The 16,851-nt window shown below is 34.7% G+C and overlaps 2 protein-coding genes across 2 annotated transcripts; both read left to right on the top strand.

Annotated features, from left to right (window-relative positions):
- The first annotated feature begins 157 nt into the window (after positions 1–157).
- LOC143470767 (heparan sulfate glucosamine 3-O-sulfotransferase 3B1-like) lies at positions 158–2,922 on the top strand. The gene is made up of 4 exons (XM_076969038.1): positions 158–409; positions 806–930; positions 1,058–1,238; positions 2,087–2,922. Exons 1-4 carry the CDS (start codon positions 254–256, stop codon positions 2,576–2,578), a joined length of 954 nt encoding a protein of 317 aa, XP_076825153.1. The 5' UTR covers positions 158–253; the 3' UTR covers positions 2,579–2,922.
- A 3,636-nt stretch (positions 2,923–6,558) lies between these two features.
- On the top strand, positions 6,559–12,320 carry LOC143471198 (uncharacterized). The gene is made up of 3 exons (XM_076969593.1): positions 6,559–8,386; positions 10,199–10,332; positions 11,289–12,320. Exons 1-3 carry the CDS (start codon positions 7,438–7,440, stop codon positions 11,787–11,789), a joined length of 1,584 nt encoding a protein of 527 aa, XP_076825708.1. The 5' UTR covers positions 6,559–7,437; the 3' UTR covers positions 11,790–12,320.
- The last annotated feature ends 4,531 nt before the right edge of the window (positions 12,321–16,851 follow it).

The following is a 16,851-nucleotide window of genomic DNA, read 5'->3' as shown; positions in this document are numbered from 1 at the left end:
GATTACCAAAAAACAACTCTTAGGAACATTAAAGAATTGTGTTAAAGGGCTGTCATTTTGCGTTATGTATATCCACGTATTTGCCGACCAAAAACTTGCTGTGAGCAAAATGAGCAACTGTCCCTATGAGAACTATTTTGCAAACGAGGTGGATGCCGAAAAAATAGGTAATGTTTACTTCTGTTTTAGCATTGATAGAACATAACATTTAAAACCATACTTAGTTTGATATTTTCATGTTGAGCGTTAAGCAATGTTGAAAAGAGTACCAGCCGTTGTAACAGTTCTTTTAACGGTGGTGTTTTGCGCCGTTTTTTATTACTTTAATAATGAAGTTTGCTTTAGTCATAGAAAGATTGCAAATATTGCCCAAAGCACTCGCATATTTAAAGAAGAGAATAAAAAATATGTAAGTTTACATGGACATTAATGGATATCTAGTGTGATAAAGTTGGTTAGCTCTTAGCTGTAATATATTATTTGTTTCGCCACCTCTGTAGTTGCAAATCGGCCTGCGTCGTTATATAATTAATTTAACCCAACCTGAACAAAATTAAGTAAACGTATCTATGACCTGCAAGCATTATAATAACGCTATATAAACAAGCCAAAGAGGGCTACCAGCTTCAAAATTGCTAAGCAACCCATATAAAAACTTTATATATTGCATTGCGCAATGAAGAAAGAAGATTGACAACGATTATACTGCTAGATGGCAGCAACAAACTGTAGCTATACCCAGTGCTACTACTCTATGGACACAACAAGTTTTGGCAAAAACGTTTCAGCTACACCGCTTTTTCAGGCATTTTTTATTGGAGTAAAGAAATGTGGAACAACGGCATTGAAGACTTTTATTGGTTTACATCCTGACATCCATCCCATTTATCCGGACCCGCATGCTTGTGACACCCCATTTGAGCCTTTCAAGTATGCTACTACTTTGCTTTCACTTTACATTTCAACATCTTGCTTGTTCACCACTTCGATTTAATTCGTGCTTGGTGATGCTACGGTGAATTTATATGCAGCTTTAAACAAAGAAACTACATTTTAGTAAACGTTTGATGGAAGCTTTGACAAAGAAAAAGTACGTTTTTGTGGCTGATAACCGTTGCATGCTCAACAATGAAGCTTTCGAACGTTACCAACGTCCGTCGAAAATCATTGTTTTACTTTGTGATCCTGTACGTCGTGCCTTTTCCGATTTTAAACATTTCATGAAAAAAGGATATTTGGTGAGTACAATATTTTCACACATAACAATGTTTTTGTCCATTAAAATCAGGGCAGAAAACAACATCAAATATTGACAAATATATTTAGTATACTGTAATACAACAGATAAACCAATTCTAATATGCTTAAAAATTGATGCTAGATTGATAACATTGCTGTATAGACCAGTGGTTTTCAACCTTTTTCATACCGCGACCCATTTTAACAACCCAATGTAACTAACGACCGCCTTTAAAAATTTATGTCTTGCAAATGTTACCTTGTTCTTAACAGTCGCTTTTGAAGTTTCCTCAGGCTAGGTTAGCTATCATAGACTACCTATGATTGATACCGGGAACTCAATAGTAAGCCTACACTGGCTTACCTAGCTTAAAATCTGCTGCAAAAATAGTAGTCTAGTAGAACATTCACTGTCAACAACATTCACTAATATCATTACAGTTAATTTTTTATGGTAATTAATTGGCATTCTCGTGATAGTGATTGGTAGTTAATTGTCGTCTTCGCGACCCCCAAAGAAAAGGCAAACGACCCACCCGGGGGTCGCGACCCCCAGGTTGAAAACCACTGGTATAGACCGTTCAGTTTAGCATAGTACATTTAAAATGTTTTTTAAATTTCAGCTTTTCGTCGGTCCATGTTGCCTGTATAGTATACATAGAATTTATGATAAAATTATTTATTTAGTGTAACATTTACATTCGAAAATCCAAGCAACCTAAGTTATAATTTAAACTTTGAATGAATTAAGCTATGTATAATTTAGTTAGCATTTACCTTTTTTCTACATATGTATTTAAGCTTTCAGGATATTAAAACCAATTCGTTATTTTTATGTTACCGGCAGCCACCAAACTCTAGTTTCACAAATGTCGTCCAGGATGCTTTGAATTTTCTTAAGAATACATCAAAAGATGCAAAGATGTGGGAGAATTACATGAAAAATATTCGCCAAGTGGCACCATTTGAATATAGCATTGTGTCTACCGGGATATATGTCATGTTTATGCAAGAATTTTACGATCGTTACGACCAACAAGATATATTAATCTTGTCTGGAGAAGAATTGCGGAACGACCCCGGATCGAGTTTAGAAAAATTGCAAACGTTTTTGGATGTTAAACAGGCTATTACAAACGAAATGTTTTTTAAAAACAGACAAACTGGGTTTTACTGCATAAGACTACAACAATATCCAGAAGTTTGTAAATTGCCTCGCAAGACAAATGAACCCACCCTTTCTGCTGATAAGGAAAGTATAAATAACTTGAAAGAATTTTACAAAAAATACAACAAACAATTGTTTAATTTGACAAGACGCGAGTTTAAGTGGTTATAATTATACTTGTAGTTATAGATAGATATCTATTTTCAATAAGAACAATGCTTCTATATTTACATGTCATAACCGGGAAAATCTATATAAAGTTCTCATAAGCTTGGAAAATCATTAGCAAACAATGAGAGTGCGTTTTGCTTCAAATTAACAATATAGCTGCAAACGTTGGTTGCACATAATGGAATGTCAATGAACTATGTAAACATTTCCACAGAGCTGTTCTGTATATATTGTTGTTGTACAAACGTTATAATTCAAGGTGATAAAGCCTGACAAGTAACAATTCATGATATAAATGTATTAGTTTCATATTTGAACAACGTTTGCCTTTGATCTATATTGATGTGATCTTGTGTTTGTCTGTTTGTGACGATTTATAGTTATAGTATGGAATTAGGCTGAATTGTATATATATATATATCTACATACTAAGTAAAAACAGCTATAAGTCTACAGTTAAAGTAATGTGGAAGCTGCTCATATCAGCTCTTAAATGAAATGTATGTGTTTATTTAATCTTATGCAGTGGAACGTCACACTTAATTCATTGCAAATAATAGAGCATGCAAGCATATGCATGTGGTGGAGAAACAAGATTTTGACGAATCGCTCAACAAATTACAAGCTCTCACAAAAAACGTAGGTCAACAGGGTGGCACGCTTAGGAAACCTGCTTGTTGTTTAGAAATACTCGACAATTTTTACGGTTATTGTGATTTACAGTTCCCGCAGAGTAACATCTTAAAATTGCGTCAAGTCCCAGCTAATGACAAGACTTCCTGCTGAGATAATGGTAGCAAAGATATAAATCAATTAACTTTCTTCCATGCGATACTAATACGCCAAACTATGCTATAGTACATTTGCATAGTATGCAACAATTACAGCCTCGGAAAGGTTAAAAGAATGTTGAAAATGCTGCTGATCTTGTTTCATAAAAGAGTATCGTTAAATAAGCGACACGCGTTGGTCATTTGATAAGGATCATCGCTCAGCTGGGCAAAGTTATTCGGGACTGTGACAAAAGCAAATTATTTCTTCATCTTTTAAACGCGCTTTGTGTTTAGTATTTCTCACGTGAGAGGTATTCCGCCGCTAACATATTTTTGGAGTTGCAGTTGGTCATGCAATTAAACTTGACCTTGATTACTATATGTTACTATTCGGTTACATGTTTTGACGCTGTTGCATTTCTTGTATTTCACGAGGTTATTTCATGGCAAAATATCAAAAGCAGCAAATAGAATTACAAGTTTAACTGTAAATTTAACTACCGTAAAACAAACGTTGGCGTCACCGTTGAAAACATTTCACATCTACTTCTACCACTTCCCATATAGGCTCATATTTTTTGCGAAAAGAGTTTTGAAGCAATGTAAGTACAATGCTATATTTGCAAATTTTTTCCTTCTTACTAGATGTGAACGCCATCTTCTTCTTAACCTAAAAATATTTCATATTAACATTTACATCCTAATGTACAAAGCACCCACCGCTAAGGGTTGATGTCTTTTAGGTTATCCAGCCAACACGGAAGTCATAAAATTGTATGATGTCATTACAAGCGCCTTGCGACGGCGACACATTGGCAGGTATTGCTTTACATCTTTGGCTCAGTACTATTATGGTTAGAGTCATTTTTATGACTTGATAAACAATTGTGGAAATATTTCACGCGTGATGTAATAATTTCTAATAAAACAATAAAATTATTTTTTCAAAAGAGTTCTATGCGCTGTGAATCAATTTATAGTAAATTACTATAACATTTTTGTTTTGATTTCTATAAATCATATGAAGTAATTTTCCAATAAAATAATAATAATTTTATAATGAATAAATCTTGAAAATTCAACATCAACACTTTTTAGCTCATTCTTTAATTTCAGATTTAATTGAACAAAGAGAGTGGTTTTCCATGAACTTTAAAGCTTTCCTATTTTGTAATGGTTTTAATAAAATTGAATAATTCTATAATGGGTGTGCGTATGGTGATGAAAATTTGGCGTCATCATGAAAACGCGGGTGTGAATTTAGCTTACACGACATTTAAAAATTTTGTAAAATTATTTTCAACTAAGCGTATGATGAAAAAGATCTAATAGGCCATCAGTCGTCAACTTTTTCAAAATTTACTCCACAAACTTCATCGCAGCGGAAAACTTCTGTCAAGTAACATTAATCTAACCAATATGTGTGTCAGATGTGGGACTCCATCGGCACTGTCGCAGTTAGGTTCGGGCTGTCAGCGCGCTGGTGGGTCATTGCGTAGCGGCAGCAGTCATCAAGACGGGGAGGGAGCATGTCCGAACTTATACAAAGAGAAAAATTCGAACGCTTTAAATATCAATTAGGCTAATTTTATGTAGCTTCTACTCCGAGTGTGTATTAGTTCCAATCGGATTTAACACGCGCACTGTTTTCATCAGAAAGATATCTGGCAAAAAATATCGGTTTTATGATTACGTCTAGTTTTTGTGTTATGCTGCTAATACAAATAAACGAAAAATACGCTGATACAACCGCAAACTGCTGTAATATTAACTGTTTATACACATAAAACTACGTTGTAGAAAGCGGTCGGTGTGAGTACCAAAATGGCGATCTAGCTGGTTGCGTTGTTTGCGCAAAACGTGCCTGTCAACGATGCAGCGTTATATATTGATCATGACGATATTTGCTCTTTGTCTCCTCGTTTACCATTTGCCTCGTAAATTAACGTCGCTCGCAAAATCAGTGCTTTTCACCGGCAATGATTTGTTCATCTCCAGGGCGATGCTCACAAAGATTTCCAACAGAACCCGACTTTTATTAACTGTGATTTACCTCACAGACCACAAAATAACCATTATGTCCGTGCTAGCCTGCCTAGCGGTTCTTTGTGTTGTTTGTACCGCTGTCGTTCGTGATTTACGGTGATATCTGTAAGCCATGTCTCTCGCTTATATGACATTATTAATTGCCATACGACTGACTACTAAGGCGCCTTTGACTTGAGGCAATCAAACATCCGATATAACGACATTTTGTTTATCACATTTGCTGTAATATGCACTTAAGCTTTATGTCAGTATTGTAATTAGCTAGTTATTTTTGATGAGGGTTCTTTATATAAGAAAGACGCAATTTATTTTTGATATATTTATTGTTGTGAAAGTATGAAATGAGCTCAATTAACCTGCTTTTCTGCAATGTTCCGATGACGTACGCTATCACGCATAAAAAACTCTTTCAACAAATTATAAATCAATTTTATTGCCTGATCAAAAATCGCATTAAGGAAGAAAGTCAGGGGAGTGGTAGCAACAACGTACGTTAGATTTTACCTACAACTGACGAAGCGAACACTTGTTCAGCCAAGTTGAAAGTAGTTTTTACGCTGACAGTGACATTTCCTAAGTCATTGTAAATCACACTTTTAAGGACATGTATCGTAACACATAGATAGAACGTCGCTTAAATCGTACAGACGTATACAACAAAAAAGTAAAACTACACTGACATTGGTCCATTTCGCAAGTGTTTATTTAAGCAAGCCAGTTTGGCTGCTAGGTATTAATTTAATATTTTAACAATTAATTATCAGAAACGATACAGAATCTTTGGATGACATCATTTCATTTACGACCTCGTCCGCTAAAACTCACAGCCGTTTGTTACTACCCAGAGATGATTTAGCGACTGTCTCTGTCGAATAAAAACATTCACAGCAAAAGTGAAATAACCAATTTAAAAATTACATTCACTTTCAATTGAGGGACACGGATTGCGTTAATTTTAGGAAAAGTTTGTAGTTGTTCAACAGAGAAGCCATACTTTCAAGCCAGGCGCCTGTTCGTTGCTACAGTATACTGTGTATATTTTCTCTTTTTTTCTTAATTTATAGACAAACGCTGGGCAGCAAAAGTTCCCTTCGTGAGCGCGGAAAGAAAAAGTGGCCAGATTTTATGAGCGTTATACACGAGCTCAGAATACCACAGCAGACATAATCCAATTCAGCTCATACAGTGCGATAGCTGACTGTTACATTTGAAAGAAGATAGACAAATGTCTTTAATCGTGGCGATGTATTGCAGAAAGTGAATATGGTATAAGTGTTATGGCAATACTTTGATTACAGTCAGTTTGCATGATCATGGCGAAAGTGCAAAGTTTCCATGCGATAGATGGTGAAAAAGTCAAACAACTTTCGTGCTATTTGTGTCGCAATGAATACTCAAATTTGCTTGAAATGAATTCTAAAATTTGCTCAATGAATTGTAAATTTTGGAAAAAGTTAAAAAGTGTATTCGGAAATACGTTTTTGTAGATTTGAAACATTATTATTAAGAAATATAGCAATTTTTTCATTTAGCGAGTGAATTTATGCGCATTTTTTAAATCTAACGTTGTCATAAAAAATTTCGGAAATAAATTTCTTTATTTTCTTCGAGGTACATCTTAATGTGTAAGCGTTGGTAAAATGCCCATTTTGCTATCCAACCCCATTTTTTCGTCTATGGAAAGGCAAATTTCAAAATGGCCGCCAATGTAAATTTGATTGCAAATTAAAAGCGTGTTATAACTATTATCAAAGTTAGAGGGTTTAACAGCAAGTAGCCCAACACTTTTAAAAACTTTTATAATTGGTACATTTGAATGATATTAATTTTATGCTCTTTTTTCGTTGTTGTTGAGTTAGTCTAAATTGCATTTTAGTCATGAATTATACAGCAGTATTTCCGCTTACATTTCTTATTGCCTTCATTTGTGTTTATTTAGGTATAGTTTAAAAAATACGTGACATGATTGTTTTTGAAAATTGTTTTATAATTCTTTGGGGTAAGTCAAAATGAGTTGAAAAAAATTTTCGAATTATTATGGAAATGTCAGTCGCGGCGCAAGAAACAAGCCTGCCTGGAAAAGAGCTTGATAACCAGGTGGGAGTTAACGCTTTGTACGGCTGTAAGACCGAAAGAATGTCGAAAGCGTTTGATTCCCAAATTGTTAAATCATCTGAAGAAAAATCGTTAGATGTTTTTCATAACAGATCGAGGTCAACACCATTAATGCACTATAAGCAAGGCAATATCAATGATATTTTACAAAGACCACACGAACTTTACGAGACGAATATTTCAGGAACAATGCAACGACAACCCGTAAATAACAGTGGTCAAGACGATAAAAATTTCCCAACGAATAATCTTTTCGAGACCATACCAGAAAATAACGCGGCCAATTTTTGCTACTCTTCCACTTCAACGTTTACAATACCAGAGGCCTTGAGAACGAGGCAATACTACGAGTCCGCCTCCAATGAAAAGTGTTACACTCGAGGCGACAATGACTCGTCTTTAAAAGGTATGCATAAATCAAGTGGAACAAGTCCGACAAATGGAGGAGAAAAAAACTTAAAGCAGCATCATGACCGAGCTGAATACGATAAAAGTATTTCCGATAAAATTCCCATTCATGCAAATCCGAAGGGGTTTGAAGAATCGCTTACAGTTCCGAGTCACATAACAAAGCCCTCTGTTGGAATAGATGACCACTTTAACTCTGGAGATGAAGTTATCCATGCCGACTCTTATTCTCAGTTGCGGGTACCAGGTCATGCGCTTCCGGAGTGTAAGAGCAAGACCACGGCAGACTGGAAGCAGAATCTTAACGATCGGCGGGTACCAGGAAGTTTTGGAGCGTCTTCAGCGTTAGAAGAGGATGGTATAGCAACGGGAGTGCATTACAAATTGGAAAAAGAAGACGGTTTATTCTCGCATGATGTTTGTCAGAAAGCCGAGGAAGTCGCGGAGGGAACAACCGATGAAGGTACGGATGTTACTTCCACATTTCTGTTGAAGCAATTATATATTTAAACAGCGTTACGTTTTTTGCTTTGAGACTCTGTTTAGAAATTTACTTTGATGCATCATTTTCATTTCGTATGTTTTTGTTTAACTTTAACATCAGAATGATTAATTATTATAAATCATTCTTATTACACCTAGACACAGATTTACTTTATGAATAGTGCAAAAATTTTTATAAGAACTTTAATTTAATGTACTTTAAAGTTTTTGCATAGCTTTCAAAAGTAGATTGATTAAGTCTCCCATTTATTAGTTTAATTTATGTTTAGTAAAACAAGCCGTTTATCACCTGGTATTTTTTGTTTCTTTACCTGCATTTGGTCGAACCACAACCTTCACAAAAATGATAATTATCTACTCCCTAATAACACCTCGTTTTATGTGCTAAAAAGTGTTAATTGCAATTAGTAATAAATGCCCTTGTATTACGAACATTTTAAGCAATTCTTATATAGTTTAATGAATGAGTTAATTTGGTTTTAAATACAATTTATAGTTTAAAAAGTTAATATATTTGTTGCCTACTTTGAATATTTGGTTTATGGTGTAGTCTGCTGCACCTTTTGTAGCACAGTAGACAAAATTTTAACTGCTACGCAATTTTGATAAAAGGTGTTGAATTAGGTTTACGATGTTTATTTAGATCTGCAACAAAATAATTATCCTACGGTGGTTCACTTCAGTTTAGATCTACACGAGTGCGAATCTAACACACCTCGGCAATAAAAATTTATTTAGGTCTCCGATTACCGAAATATAATGGCCTGTTGTAAAACTTTTTATGGCTACCTGCTGTGCTCTCGAATAAGGCTGGACTTTGCGAGAAATTTGTTCAATTGACTGTTACATTGAGTTAAAAATATTTGCATATTTTTATAAGCATCTATTATAAAAACACCGATGTTGACTGTCGTTTATCTTCTACTTTCAAAAATGCGTTTAACATCGCAATATTTATAAAACGTTTTTGGGCTTTTTACATCCTTTTCATACAGATAGATTTTCTAAATTTAGCTGGGCTTTAGTTTGACAACGTTAAACTTTATAGCACTATTGTGAAGTTTATGACATAACAACAGGCACACAGTATTAGAATGGTTTTATTTCTTATTATGCTCAGTCCAAATCTTCAGCAGATTATTCACAACTTGCAGTGGAAGGAATTTATTAGCGTTTGCCCCGTGGTAAACTTAATCTATGCGTCCATCGTCCAGGTTTATCGGTCAACTATAAACAGGTCTTGTACTTTTCGGCTTATTGTTTATTTCCTGGTCGACAATTATTTAGGCTGCAGAAGGCTTCGCCTTTGACAGCTGTAAAATGTTAATGTATTGTTGAAATGTACGGAAATGTACGGCTCTGAAAATGTTGTTGCTGTTGATATAATTTGCGTTTTAATACTATTTATTTGTTCTTAGGCAAAAGTTTTGATTGTTACAGTTTTCTGTACACCTTGTTAATGAAAAATCGTGTAAGCTCGGGTTAAGCCACGATGTCAGACATTTCAAAAACGACTTAACACAACAATAGGCCCCGTCCCACATTTCAGATAACAGTTAAATATCTGAAGACTGAAATCATACACACACTTAAATTTATAAAATAAAAAAGAAGAATATTTTATTGCACTCTATGAGGTTTACTTTTACTTTTGTTTTCTCCGCACAAGCTTTCGCAAGCATGACCTTGCTTTAGGTGTACTACGAGATGACATAAATCTAAATACAATATATCCAAAATTACTCTAAAATATACTTTTTTTACAAACTAGATGGCGATCCAACAAAAAACTGGTTGACTGCAAGTGGTCGAAAGAAGCGTGTGCCGTACACAAAATTTCAGTTGCTGGAATTGGAAAAAGAGTTTCATTACAATCAATATTTATCCAGAGAGCGGAGATTAGAGGTACTCTTTGATATTCGTAAAATGTATGTATTACTGTCATAAATAAAAGTTGCCATAAGCGCTTGAAAACTACAAACAACCAACTTTAAAAATGATGCTCGTAGACTAAATTGTGGTTAAATATCATTGCTGTATTCAAATTTGTGCAAAACAAACGTATCGCGTTTTTTAGACCAGAAAACTACATGAAAATCATCTGTGAGAAACTAGAAGTACAGGAGTAGGAAAAATGTTTGTTAAATAAAAGCGTTGCGTCAAATAAATTACACATAATTACTTTGCAACCAGGGTTGTGCTCCAAGGGGGTGGGGTGGGGTGATGTGGCCTTGGTGAGCCCTCAAATAAAATCGAAGCCGATAAAAGGGAGACTATTGGAGGATTAGTTATAGTATATTTGAGTTTAAAGTGTAGATCTGATGCGTGTATAGGAATAAGAAAAGCATAAATAGGTGTATCCAAAATGTGACAACCTACCGGTAATTGTGCAATAATGCTAGGGACAACATTTCTTAGTTTAGACGTGACTGATTCAATGTTTTGTATGATTTGACGCGTTATTCTTTTTCTGCTTACTATGACATAAGCTACCTTGTGAAGCTTCTCTCAATTATTACACAATAATAGGCCCATGTTAAGGAATAAAGACAAATGAAAAAATGTAATGAGTTTCACTTTCACAACGTCAATGAACTAAACTTTCTGTCTAATAATAACGATATGCTACAACGACTTACAGACATATTGAGTTTTGAAGTTTTTTAAGGTTTAAGAGCCCTCCAAATAAATAGCTGGGAAAACATCCCAGCTTATAAAGCATTTCGTTGCTGGTTTGGATTGTCAAAACTTTATTTTGCACATAGTATGGTACTCTTGCACAACATTTCGGTTACTGCGCAACCCAACTCAGGCAAGGAAAAAAATTAAATTTGTGTTGTTTTTATTTCATTTGCACACAGGTTGCAAAAACAGTAAAGCTTTCGGATCGGCAAGTAAAAATATGGTTCCAGAACCGTAGAATGAAATGGAAGAAAGAAAGGCGGGAGGAAAGAATAAAGGATGTGGTTCCCCACGATCAAATCCATCAGATGCCTCCAGGTCATGGTCTTGGAGGGCTCCATCATTCGGGTGTTGCACATCCAGGGATGCAAGCTCATTACTCCAATACTGCGGCGGCGCTGGCTGCAGCTGCCGGTATCAGCCACCTCAACCCCCACAATCCTTTTAACCATCCTTCCGGGGTTGTGCACGATGTTACAACTGGTATGCCTCCTCATTATGGCTATGCCCCACCGCCTACTATTCCACCACCGCAACGTCATCATGGAACAACTGTCAACCAAATGGCGGCGGTGGCTGCAGCTGATTTTTTTTCTTCTTGGCAGCACCATCACCCTTACCAAGGCCCCACAAGAGATCCAGGCTCCGCTGCCTTGTCGCTTGGATGCATGTACAATTAAGTTATGTCAAATTAATAAAAGAAAAATGACACTCGTTTAACCCATTTATATAAAATAGGTTATTGCAGCTGATATGTGGATTATGTATGGTTCGTTTGGAAAGTTTTGTGTAGTCAAAGGCTTTAAGAAAAATGGTAAATTAATTAAAATTTGTTTATTTTCTCTGCTAAGGTGTTCATATGCAAAGACGTAAAATGTGTTGTCACTTTGCCGAAGTCTTAGTAAATTTAAGTTTTTCAAATTTAGGAATAATAATTCTGTTAGGAATAATTAACTGTTGTGCGCTCAATTTTTAGATGCTAGGCATTGTGTTACTAACACTCATATTATACTTCAAAGAAAAGCAGTGAAAAAATAGTAAACACCCGCAGATCGGTAAAATGGCAGCCCCTTATGCCGACTGATTGTTGGTTCAAACAACGCGAGAATGAGGAATGTTGTGCGATACTTGACAGGACTGGCAATTCTTTTTGTTTCAATGAAGTAATAGAGCGTGGTATAATTACGTGAATACAATAAAATGCGTTGAATGTAAAACTGAAGATGGTAACGATTAAATATTTCCCCTTGGACTTCAGGGCGTAATTAGATGCAGTTATTTGAAAGGAATGTTGATATATACTGACACTGTATACCTCGCCGAATTAGACCATACTTGTTTGCAGTTTAAAACATTCAGTGCATATAATAGAAGGTACAGTATAACGCCTATACACGAATATCAAGTAAGGCAGAGTACCCAATTTTCTTAAACAACAGATTCATTTTTTAGAGCAAAGTGAAATTTACATTTCTATAAAACGTAGACTTTATAAAATTTTAATGTGCAAACTTTGTATTAACATAATAAAACTGAATATTTAATGGAATATATAGAGAGAAATGAATTGCAAATTTGTTTAACGAGCAACAGTACAATTACTCCACAACACAGTTGCAAGTACACCTTTTCAAACAGATACATTGATAAAACGTCAGTTAAGTTTCCCCATGTCACAAGGTAAACAATCAGTTTACGTGCTGAAGTATTACATATAATGATCGGAATGTAATCATGACTATTGTTGCTAAGGCCCTTTGAAAGAATGCAAAAATCTTTGCTTTGTTGGCTTAATCTTCACCAATTGTGTCCACCCAAAAATGTAGATCTGACTGATTAACGTAATGGCACTTCAACTGCTGTACACTTTCGTGTCTTTCGATAATAATCTGAAGTGGAACACGGCTTGAGGCGAAGTCAAGGCAAACTTTACTGCCACCTAGCGTGTGTTATAACCTACAAGCGATGTCTACTTCTCAACAAAGATTTTCTAAGACGAAGACCACTTTGCAATGATTTCAAATTGCAGCTACATAACTTCTTTATGAAGTTGCTATCATATTTCAAATTTGTGACTTGATCGTGTGTATGTTCAGAGCCTCTTGTATCCCAAAGTTTCAAATGCTGTCATAATCTTTCTAGTTGTAAAACGCCATTAACCGGTTGGTTTTCCTCGTTCTTGAGTTGAGCGGATGGTTTCAACTATTTTTGGTATTTATTTCTTGGCTTCCAAGTTTGACAACCTTATATGACCTATTCGTATGCAGTCAGGGGATTCTTTTTAAGATCTTTCGATATATATAGGATTTGCCGACAGGCAAATAATTTCTATGTGTTTTGTGGACACTATGACACTATGACACGTCGACTAGACGTGAGTACCAAAAATAAGTAAGCACCAACTATCCATGCCTTACACTACACTTCTGGTGCAATTATACAAAGCAATAAACAACAAACTAGGGAAATGGTACGAATGGTGTAATGCTAATATTTGCAAAGTATTTTGGGCAGTTGCAGGTTGCATATAGCATGACTTTTTTGGTTTAATTTGATTATAAATATTTGTGTTGTTCTGCTTAAGCAAACTACAAATCTGATTGCAAAATGAAAAGTGTAAGTCAGTGTTTCTTAATTAGTGAAGAAAACTGTCAGATTATTGCTAATTTTGCACTATTGGCACCCAAGTTTATAACCGATACCGCTAACTACCGATTATATCTTCGATTATTCGGAGCAACCTTAGTTTATATAAACCTAATCAAATTTAAATGAAGTCGTACACATTTGTTTGAATTTTTAAAAGTTTTTTAAATTTTTATAATTTGATTTCATTTTGTATGAACTTGTATGAAAATTTACTTAAATTTGTATAAATTTATTTGAGTTAGATATATATCGAACAAGAGCCCGAGCTTCACCAGTTTTTAGTGTTTAGTGTTTTTAGTGTATAGATGTACAAATGTAACGCGTCAATGGACTCCTTGAAACAATCACTGAAAGATTTCTACATCAACACCAACTCCTGGAAAACTTCAGCAAGGGACTGCTTAAAACGGTGGGAGCTGTGGGTGAAGCCGTAGAACAACGACATAGCACCAAGAGCTCTGAGAAGTGAGAGCTCCGCAAGGCACGAGTCGCAAGCACCCAGCATATTATGACCTCATACTGGCTTAGTTCGGGTGCTAACAAACGTTAAAGTAAAAAACAATCGAGTTCTCACCAGTTTTGATCATATTTCCACATCTTTATATATAATTTGAATTTTTAAAAACGTTAATTTCAAATTTTAGAAACGTGGTTTAGTTTATACAAGTTCATTGAAATTAATTGTTGGATTTTTTCTAAACTTTAGTAGATTGGCCTAAATTTGTTTGATTTTGTATAAGTTTGTATGATTTTATTAAAATCTATTTGCATTTGTACGGAAATTTTTGGATTTTTAGTAAGCCTACTTCTGTAAGTTGATATGAATTACTTCCAATTTGCTTAAATGTCTTCAAAATTATATATACGATTTATTTTAAATCAGCACACTTACAATAAGTAACAAGTGACTTAACTTGCTAGTAAATTAATCCATACTTGAGCCGCAAATAAGTAACGCAAATAAGTTACTGAATCAGTAACGCGAAAAACGGTATAACCAATCTTTACGCCGGTAAAAAGCAGGACATTAATATATGTCATTTAAGCATTTACGAAGTAGGCTACATGTGAACTGTACCTAGTCCTAAAGGGTATTTTTTTTCTAATTAACCTAATTCGAATTTAATAATTTCCTACATATTATCTATGCTATATGTATAATTTAAAATGCTAACAATAACGGTTGCACCAATTATAACAGGAAATTTTTCCTTTAAGTACATTTATTAAACATTTCTTCAGTTATCTCGGCACCCATGACCCAAAGTGCGCTTCCTTGACATACATGTAGGCAACAGCACTAAATCACCTCTTTGTAAGTTTTCTTCCTTGCTTTAGGTATTAATTATTTGGTTCCATTGCATGTACTGTCATTTTCTGCAGAGCTTCTGGTTCTCCAAGTGATTGGGCGTGATTTATCCTGATTATAACCTAAGCCATATTAAACTTGATTTACAAACATGTCAGCAGTGTTAAGCAGAACCACATAAGCTAGTTAGCTTTAGCACGTCAAGAACGTGTTGACTTGTTTAGTGACTTACTTGAGGGTTCACGCATTATATGGAAAAGCCATTTTCTCAAGCGTGTACTGTAATACAGTTTTCGTTTGACATTGAAAAGCCGGGGAAAAATCCTTTAATGTATGGAAATAACCTCATTCTTTTCCGAGTGTTGAAATTTTATTCGAGGTTTAATTTTTTTCAAGATTAAAATTAATCACACATTAATCACAAAATACAAAAAGTCATAAAATGCGGTCAAATGAGAATGCAAATGAGTAATGATTTACCCAATTTTTAATTTTTTCTTGCTAAAACATCCTATGTGTATTTTACAACAGTTTAACCCAAACTCTCAGATACTGACGCAAAATATGCAAAGTCAAATAAAATGCTTTTGCTTCTTACTAACATTTGTGGTATAGTAATCGCCGATTCTCGGTATTTCAAAAGAAACCCGTCTCTCCCCGTTTTACAAAATAAAGTTACAAAGTAATCACCGCATGGTAACAGCTGCAGTCGATTTAGTTTAATTGTTTTAATCTGTTTTGCAATGTGTTCCCTTCTAATAAAACGCTTTGGAAAGCAAAGAATTCACTTCGTTTGGTAATTAAGGTCACGCTTCTGCGATGAAGGGTGTTAAGACACTGTCAAGTAATTTCGCGCGTGGTACTAATCAAGCTTTGCCGACTTTGCACAATAGTTCAATAGGTTAATGGTTGTGGGTAATTGTTAAAAAGCAGTGTAGTTTAATATATCAACTTTTGTCTGAGGTTGTGGAGAGTTTGGTGATTAGTTATGAAGATTAGACCAGAGGAGACTGGTTTGGTTTCATGCGCTTCTTTATCCAAGGGAAGGAAAAAAACCAATTTTTTCCATTTCTCTGTGAAATATACAGTACAGAAAGTTGTAAAAGCTTTCAAAGTATAAATATAACAGCACATTTGCTTGCCTGTATGTGATAGTTGGCGAAAAAGATCGAATGCTCCTTGTCTTGTAAAGAGTTGGCCTTTAAATAAATTATTTTCCACTATTATTAAACACCTTCGTTTTAATATCTTTAATGAGATCGAGCAGTGAGAATCTTACTATACAGTGCTGTAAAGCCTATGCCCTATAGCAAGCGTTCGTTCAACTTTTATAATAGTTCACACTAAGTAATATTACGTAAGGCTTCTTTAATTAATATTTTAAAAGGTAAAACCTGTATAAATAGGTAATAACTAACTTGTCAACGTGAAGTGTAGCTTACTCGTCCAAAACGTTTACTTGCAGTGCTGTCTGTGCAGTAGTCGTAAGCCTAAGTATTAGGAAATGTTCATCGTTTTCATAAAGATCATTTATGAGACTTACAGGTTACAGCTCATTATTAAGTATTTGGTTTAAATTGTAGTTAGTCTAAAAGTTAAAAAAGTATTTTAAAAGATTTTATCATGAACATACAGCTTCATCAAAATTGTTTAAAGTATTCACTGGAACAACAGTTGATTTAGCTCTTACTGTTATGCTGACTTACAAGCATAAATATTAATAAATAATTGGCTTATATATATGTTATTCTATATATTATTACTATTTTGGTCTTGTTAGATAA

The sequence above is a fragment of the Clavelina lepadiformis genome, chromosome 9, assembly GCF_947623445.1.
Source record: "Clavelina lepadiformis chromosome 9, kaClaLepa1.1, whole genome shotgun sequence".
Lineage (NCBI taxonomy): Eukaryota > Metazoa > Chordata > Ascidiacea > Aplousobranchia > Clavelinidae > Clavelina > Clavelina lepadiformis.
The sequence above is the reverse complement of the archived record's forward strand: the minus strand, read 5'-3'. Positions and strand labels throughout refer to the sequence as shown.